Source organism: Physella acuta, unplaced genomic scaffold (genome assembly GCF_028476545.2).
Source record: "Physella acuta isolate Inbredline_101_S28 unplaced genomic scaffold, ASM2847654v3 ptg000294l, whole genome shotgun sequence".
NCBI classification, from domain to species: Eukaryota; Metazoa; Mollusca; class Gastropoda; family Physidae; genus Physella; species Physella acuta.
Window position 1 is genome coordinate 23534 of NW_026731813.1, and position 7937 is coordinate 31470.

At 40.7% G+C, this 7937-nt stretch overlaps 2 protein-coding genes across 2 annotated transcripts; both read right to left on the minus strand.

Annotated features, from left to right (window-relative positions):
• Positions 1-15: 15 nt before the first annotated feature.
• LOC131939804 (uncharacterized) lies at positions 16-2250 on the minus strand. The gene is made up of 2 exons (XM_059298320.1): positions 1081-2250; positions 16-703 (listed from the first exon to the last, which is right to left on the minus strand). Exons 1-2 carry the CDS (start codon positions 1674-1676, stop codon positions 34-36), a joined length of 1266 nt encoding a protein of 421 aa, XP_059154303.1. The 5' UTR covers positions 1677-2250; the 3' UTR covers positions 16-33.
• A 926-nt stretch (positions 2251-3176) lies between these two features.
• LOC131939797 (uncharacterized) lies at positions 3177-5510 on the minus strand. Its single transcript, XM_059298304.1, has 2 exons — positions 4797-5510; positions 3177-3814 (listed from the first exon to the last, which is right to left on the minus strand). Exons 1-2 carry the CDS (start codon positions 4991-4993, stop codon positions 3547-3549), a joined length of 465 nt encoding a protein of 154 aa, XP_059154287.1. The 5' UTR covers positions 4994-5510; the 3' UTR covers positions 3177-3546.
• Positions 5511-7937: the final 2427 nt, after the last annotated feature.

Below are 7937 nucleotides of genomic sequence, written 5' to 3' on the forward strand. Positions count from 1 at the left end.
TTGGAACTGTGAAATGGTATTGTGAGCTAGTATTTATTGGCCTGAAGTAGATTTGATGTCATTTGCTTTGACTTGGGTTTCATTATCCACTAATGGGCCGTTGGACTGTGGGTGTGGTTTAGAACAGTTATCAGCACTAAATTTCTTGGCTTTTCCTGTGAGTTCAATCTTCTGACCATTTTTCTTACAGACTTGTCGTTTTCGTGGCATACATTTATCAACATCATGTTCGTAGGTTTGTGTGTCATCGCAGGTACTGATTTCCAGTGTGTAAACTTGTAGGGAAACATCCTGCTGTGGCATGGAGCCATTGGATGTGCGCTGACACACCTTACACTCCTCCCAATCCCTGCTCTTGAATATTTGTGCGCTGATGCAGGGGAGGTACAGGCACTTGTCTGTTTGGACACCCTGGCTTGGTGATATATCCGTGGCCTTGACCTGTGTGCTGTGATGTTTGCTGGGACCCTTGGGCTGTGCTTGACCTGGACATTCACACTGCTGGAACTGCTCACTGCTGATGTACACTCTGCTGGGTCTGCAGCCTGGAGGTCGGTTGGCGCAGCCAAAGAGAATCACTTGACCTTCTTTGCAGTATTCTGGGCACCGAATCAGCATGGTTAGTGAACAGCCTGTCTGTACACCATTGGTTACCTGTATATCTGAGGCTATCACCTGTTGTTTGAATCCTATGCAGCCATCCCTACACGGGGAATGTATTTATTAGCACATGTGGTATACAGTAAATTGAGTCAAAAATGTTTTGTATTATTAGGTGTAATAACTAGAACAATATGATAAAAGAAGCTTAATAGGACAACTTAAAAGCTTCAACACTTCACACGCTTCACAAAGTCCGATGCCCTCCCCTCCCTGTTTGGGGCACGAGGTCATTTAAAAGCAAGAATCTAATTGTACAAGTAAAAACACGTAGAGAAAAAGCAATACCGTTTACTAAACCCAGGGAGCAACATTCCGGGATACAAAATTCGCGGACAATAAACACCGCCCCATGTAGTTTTTAAAGTGCCACCCAAAGCCCTTGCACCCGCTCACACTAGACTAGAATCTCAAACTTACATGTTCTCACGACACGGAACGCTGGGTACAAACTGTTTGGGACAGTCGCACACATCACCGTCTTTGGGCCACTTGCCACACCTGAGCGTGTCATGTCTACCCGGGACATTGTCTGCTAGGGACGAGCCCGTCTGCACCGACTCGCTGGTCCCAAGGTCTCGCGCGTCAACCTGTAGACCAAAGTCTTCCTCCCCCTCGAAATGGGACTTCTTTGGGCATTCACAGCCAGCGTAGACATCCCAGTTTTTTCTGCCGGCTTTGTGCCTCGACCGGTCGCCACATCGTGTTGGTAGTTCGGGATTTCTCAGTCGGAGCGAGGAACCTGTCTGCGTGCCGTCTGGGCGGGTAATGTCTGATGCCATCACTTGGGTATAGAAGTCCTCTTTTTGAACGTTATCGCCGACAAGCGGTCTTCTCGGTTCTGAGCAGGAGTTAAATATACTTTTATTCATGCACCCATGTTTCGTGTCATCGGGGCAGGGGTCACTTGGTGGGCGGGGAGCGACGATTTCTGGATCACATATGGAAATTCTTGTTTTTTTAGGTGACTCAGTCCTTTTGCGATTTGACTTCCCATATTTCATAGACGACTGCATTTTTCAAGTAGGGTGTTAGTTGTAAGTCGTGTATAGTCACACCTAAACTTAGCTAGACTTCCTGGGAAATTTGGGTTTAAATAAGTAATTATAAATGTTCATATGTTGGATAGCGGAGACTTGAATAAGGTAGGTCAAAGTAATTAATCTTGTCCGTTTGACTTTGGGACGTGAAGGTAACGGTTTGATCCCGTGCTAATCTGTGCTGATTAACTGGGAATAACAGCTTTGTGCATATACAATAACCGCTCAAACAATCGGTATCTTCTCGTTTAGCTTGAGATTATCTTTCAAAAATCTGATATAGATCTAGTTTAGGGCTTAGGGCGCTGTAAGTCTATTGTAAAATGGTTGATTGATAGGTTGAAGTTGATGGCAACTTGGCAACGGTAAGGTGTTAAAATAAAATTTTAAAGGTAAAAGAAACACTCATCTTTAGCAGAGTTTACTGTTCGGCTGGGTTTTGGTTCTAGTGTCTTTTACAGAGGCCCGACAGGATATGTCGAGATGGATCCTCAGCAAAACACTCAAGCGACAACCATCAAAGATGGCTCTTTGTCGGACTTGACGTATTGTGTGCACAAGACCAGTTCAAGCTGGTGCGCTACGCCTAGTTTACAAAACGGGATTACCCTAACAAAAATGGTAACAAATCGCTAGTCACCATGTGATCAGACAAGAAGCCCCTCCTCTTTGCATCTTCCCCACTCGATGATTTACCATAAACAATTCCAAACAGGAACGGCGCCCGATTTAGATGCACATGTTTTCCCCTGGGTAAGGCGTGTAGTAAGATGAAAGGTTTTGATCTTCCCGCGATAACCCTACACACGTACTGCAATCAAGTGTCGACATGGAAAGTTCTCTGAGTATGGACATTAAAGCTAAGCTGTTGCAAGTAATATGTCAGGTCATTGTATGACGATTAAGTTTTGCTAGCTTCTAGGGAAAAATCGTCTGTAAACGACGTCCCTCTGTTTTTGCCAGCTTTTAGCCCCTTCAACCATCACCATGGTTAGCGGTGTTTCTTCCAGACCTTTCTCTCCGAAGGGGGGGGGGGGGGGGAGGGGTAAAAAGAAGATAGTGATAAAAATATATATTTTCTATATAAATTATATTTCGTTCGGGGGAAGGGGGGTTAGACCGAAGAAATGCATGAAAGAAACTCTAATGGTTAGACATCGTTACCAAAAGGTAGACCCCCTAAAATGACATCGCTTTTAAGCAGGCCACTCTATCCTTTTGTTTTGTTTCCTTGCCCTGCTAAACCGCGTTATACTGTGCGGTTTTTTTTTCTAGACATGCAAATTATTGGCTACATGTAGCAAAGTTAAACGTGGATGTTTTGTCCAAACATTATTTTTAGAGATATTTTAGAAACTGGATCAATATAAGACTATATTTACTAATTAAGGATCAATTTTCTTACACAATTAATCCTTTTTTTAAACAAAAAATTCTAAATTTCTGATTTAAAAATGCTTTTATTTTGCTCGCAAGTGTAACATCTCAATTTCAACACCTTCCCCAAAATCTTTGCAATAGTCTTTTTGAGTCAAAGGGTCTTTGGACGTGAAACATTCCGTTTCACAGACCAACCTCCGCGTACCCTCCGTATCGATGTAATCTTCCTTTCCTCCCAAATAGATTCTCTGCTTTTTACTGGTGAGTTCAAACTCTCCCCTTAGTTCAGGCTGGAGAGGGTTAGGCCGTTCGTATGTGGTGTGAATCATTAAGTTTTCCAGGGGGGATTCGATGGTCAATCGCCTCGCCACGTCCGGGACGTAGGTAGGTGCAGTAGAGCTGAGCGTTGGGAAGGTATAAACTTGCAGTGGGAAAACTGTCTTCTTCTGCGCCAGCTGCCTGTCTGCTAGTTAACACTGCTGACGTTGGTGACCATGGACGACTTGGAGCGCGTGCTGTCCTCGGTGTGCCTGTCGTCGTCCGTGTCTGCCGCCCTCCTGCTGTCAGCGTCGCTGTGCAGACTGTCGTTCAGACTGTGGAGCACACTCTTCTCCTTGGCCTGCAGACCGTCCATGACGAAGAGCGAGGCGTCCTCGACCACAGCTGCTGTTGCTGGAATCAAAGGTGAGCGAGATGGGAGCTGGGTCCGACACGACGTCAGCACCACCACATTCCTGAGGTTTGAGGGACAACAATGAGATATAACATTAGGTACAACAACGTGAGGTACAACATGTGTGGTACAACATGTGAGGTACAACAATGTGAGGTACAACAATGTGAGGTACAACATGTGAGGAACAACAACGTGAGGTACAACAACGTGAGGTACAACAATGTGAGGTACAACATGTGAGGTACAACAATGTGAGGTAAAACAAGTGAGGTACAACATGTGAGGTACAACATGTGAGGTACAACATGTGAGGTATAACATGTGAGGTACAACATGTGAGGTACAACATGTGAGGTACAACAATGTGAGGTACAACATGTGAGGTACAACAATGTGAGGTAAAACAAGTGAGGTACAACATGTGAGGTACAACATGTGAGGTACAACATGTGAGGTACAACATGTGAGGTACAACATGTGAGGTACAACAAGTGAGGTACAGCATGTGAGGTACAACAATGTGAGGTACAACATGTGAGGTACAACATGTGAGGTACAACATGTGAGGTACAACATGTGAGGTACAACATGTGAGGTACAACATGTGAGGTACAACAATGTAATGTACAACATGTGAAGTACAACAATGAGATACTATATGAGGTACAACAATGAGATACAATATGAGGTACAACAATGAGATACAATATGAGGTACAACAATGAGATACAATGTGAGGTAAAACATGTGAGGTACAACATGAGAGGTACAACATGTGAGGTACAACAACGTAAGGTACAACATGTGAGGTACAACATGGGAGGTACAACATGTGAGGTACAACAATGTGAGGTACAACATGTGAGGTACAACAATGTGAGGTACAACAAGTGAGGAACAACATGTGAGGTACAACAAGTGAGGTACAAGAAGTGAGGTACAACATGTGAGGTAAAACAATGTGAGGTAAAACAATGTGAGGTACAACAATGTGAGGTAAAACAATGAGACACGTTGTCCGTTTTCCGGGCGTGACTTACGATTTTTCATCCAGAATTGTGTATACTTCACAAAAATTTATTTTGTGAGTAATATGTTGGTGGATAGAGCAGGGTAAATATAAATCATCAGTTTGGGAGCTAGAGCAGGGTAAATATAAATCATCAGTTTGGGAGCTAGAGCAGGGGATGGCTAAGTTATCTGTCTGACAGCTTTCATTTTTCATAGACGACTGCATTTCTATAGTCACACCTAAACTTAGCTAGGTTTCTTGGGAAATTTGGGTTTAATTAAGATTAAGTAATTATAAATGTTCATATGTTGGATTGCGGAGACTTGAATAAGGTAGGACAAAGTAATGAAGCAGACTTGTTCGTTTGACTTTGGGACTTGAAGGTAACGGTTTTATCCCGTGCTAATCTATGCTGATTAACTGGGAATAACTGCTTTGTGCATATACAATAACCGCTCAAACAATCAGTATCTTCTCGTTTAGCTTGAGATTATCTTTAAAAAATCTTATATGGTTTAGTTAGGGCGCTGTAAGTCTATTGTAAAAGTTGATTGATAGGTTGAAGTTGATGGCGACTTGGCAACGGTAAGGTGTTAGAATTTAAAGGTACAAGAAACACTCATCTTAAGCAGGGTTTACTGTTCGGCTGGGTTTTGGTTCTAGTGTCTTTTACAGAGGCCCGACAGGATATGTTGAGATGGATCCTCAGCAAAACACTCAAGCGACAACCATCAACGATGGCACTTTGTCGGAATTGACGTATTGTGTGCACAAGACCAGTTCAAGGTGGTGCGCTACGCCTAGTTTACAAAACGGGATTACCCCAACAAAAATGGTAACAAATCGCTAGTCACCATGTGATCAGACAAGAAGCCCCTCCTCTTTGCATCCTCCCCAATAGATGATTTACCATACACAATTTCCAACAGGAACGGTGCCCGATTTAGATGCACATGTTTTCCCCTGGGTAAGGCGTGTAGTAAGATGAAAGGTTTTGATCTTCCCTACACACGTACTGCAATCAAGTGTCGACCTGGAAAGTTCTCTGAGTATGGACATTAAAGCTAAGCTGTTGCAAGTAATATGTCAGGTCATTGTTGGACGATTAAGTTTTGCTACCTTCTAGGGAAAAATCGTCCATAAACGACGTCCCGCTGTTTTTGCCAGCTTTTAGCCCCTTCAACCATCACCATGGTTAGCTGTGTTTCTTCTAGACCTTTCTCTCCAAGGGGGGGGGGGGAGATAGACCGAAGACAATGATAAAAATTTATTTTCTATATAAATTATATTTCGTTCGGGGGGAAGGGGGGGTTAGACCGAAGAAATGCATGAAAGAAACTCTAATGGTTAGACATCGTTACCAAAAGGTAGACCCCCCTACAATGACATCGCTTTTAAGCAGGCCACTCTACCCTTTTGTTATGTTATCTTGCCCTGCAACACCGCGTTATACTGTGCGGTTTTTTTTCTAGACATGCAAATTATTGGCTACATGTAGCAAAGTTAAACGTGGATGTTTTGTCCAAACATTTTTTGAGTAGTTTCCCTTTAGTAAGGATATTATTACTTTCTCGTATATACGAAGTATAGAGAAAGTATTGTAATCGTGCACAAAAATAACATGAAATTTTGACAGTTTTCACCGTTTTACTCCTCAGTCCTTCATCACATCCGGAAGTGGTACTTTTTCTAAATTTTTAAAAAGCCTATAACTTGAGTACTATTTCAGATAGATAAATGACATTTCACATGTAAGTAAAAGATCTAATTCTCTACCTGCTATCAAATTTTGAGTAATTTCCGTTGATTGAAAGTACTAATTTACGCTATTTCCGATTTCTCAAAAAACGAATGTAAATTTATAAAGTACTAATAATATTCCGCACTATTATGCACGTTTTATTTGGCGTTTACATGTGTGCAATTCTTTTTGCTACGAGATTTTATTCTATTTTTAAAAGTTTAAGCATTTAAAATGGATTAAAATTCCAATTTTTTCGGGGGGGGGGGGGGGGTGGGGGGGGGGGGAGGGGAGGGCCTCGTTTGACTGGATCACATTACACAAATTTTTTTTTTTTACAGAAACAATTAGCAACAGATCTCGGTATTGTTATCCCACTGATATAATGAAAACATTGTCGTTTGTTGTACAGTGAGGTAAAAAAAAATTCATAAAAACAAGCTTTTATTTAATTATGAACAATAAATATTTTGTTTAAATATAGTATATTGTATTCAATACTTTAACTGGAATTTAAGAAGCGATCCGCGTTTTTCATTTTAGTAATTTAAATAGTTATTCATTATTATATTTAAAGGAAATCATTTATTTTCTCCTTTTTAGTGCATAATTATAAAATAGCTTCTTATTAAGACGGGTTTCATTCCTTTTTTCAGTACTTTAATATTTTTATTACCATAGTTGCATGACTAAAAACTATTGCGCACAAAATGAAAAATGCGTGTATAATAATGCGGCTAAAAGCTCCCCCCCCCCCTAGTTAAAGTATTGTGACCCAAAACAATCAATTAAACAAATTTGACACAAATTGAATTCATTAGACGATTCAAACAATAGAAGGCATTATTGCAAATGAAGCAAAATAATGTTTTGAAGGTGTAAAGTCTTTGTACTTTATTTGTTTCGTTACTTTTATTTTAGATCTTAAACAAATGTTGACTGTCCATATTTTGTAGGCAATCATTTTCTATTTTTTTCACACAAAATATATTTTTTCTCCAGTAGGAACGCCCAAAAGCTTTTAATAGAGAATATATTGATTTTCTTAGTTCATTTTTCTAGACACCGAATCAATACAGAATATTTTTATTTTTTTCTAGACACCGAATCATTAGAGAATACCTTTTCGTTTATTTTTCTTGACACCGAATCAATAGAGAATACTTTTTGGTTCATTGTTCTGGCCACCAAATTAATAGAGAATACTTTTTGGTTCATTGTTCTGGCCACCAAATTAATAGAGAATACTTTTTGGTTCATTGTTCTGGCCACCAAATTAATAGAGAATACTTTTTGGTTCATTGTTCTGGGCACCAAATTAATAGAGAATACTTTTTGGTTCATTGTTCTGGCCACCTAATTAGTCCACCTAATCAGTAGAGGATACTTTTCTTCCTTTCGTCATGCGCTGTTTGGATGCCGACGCTA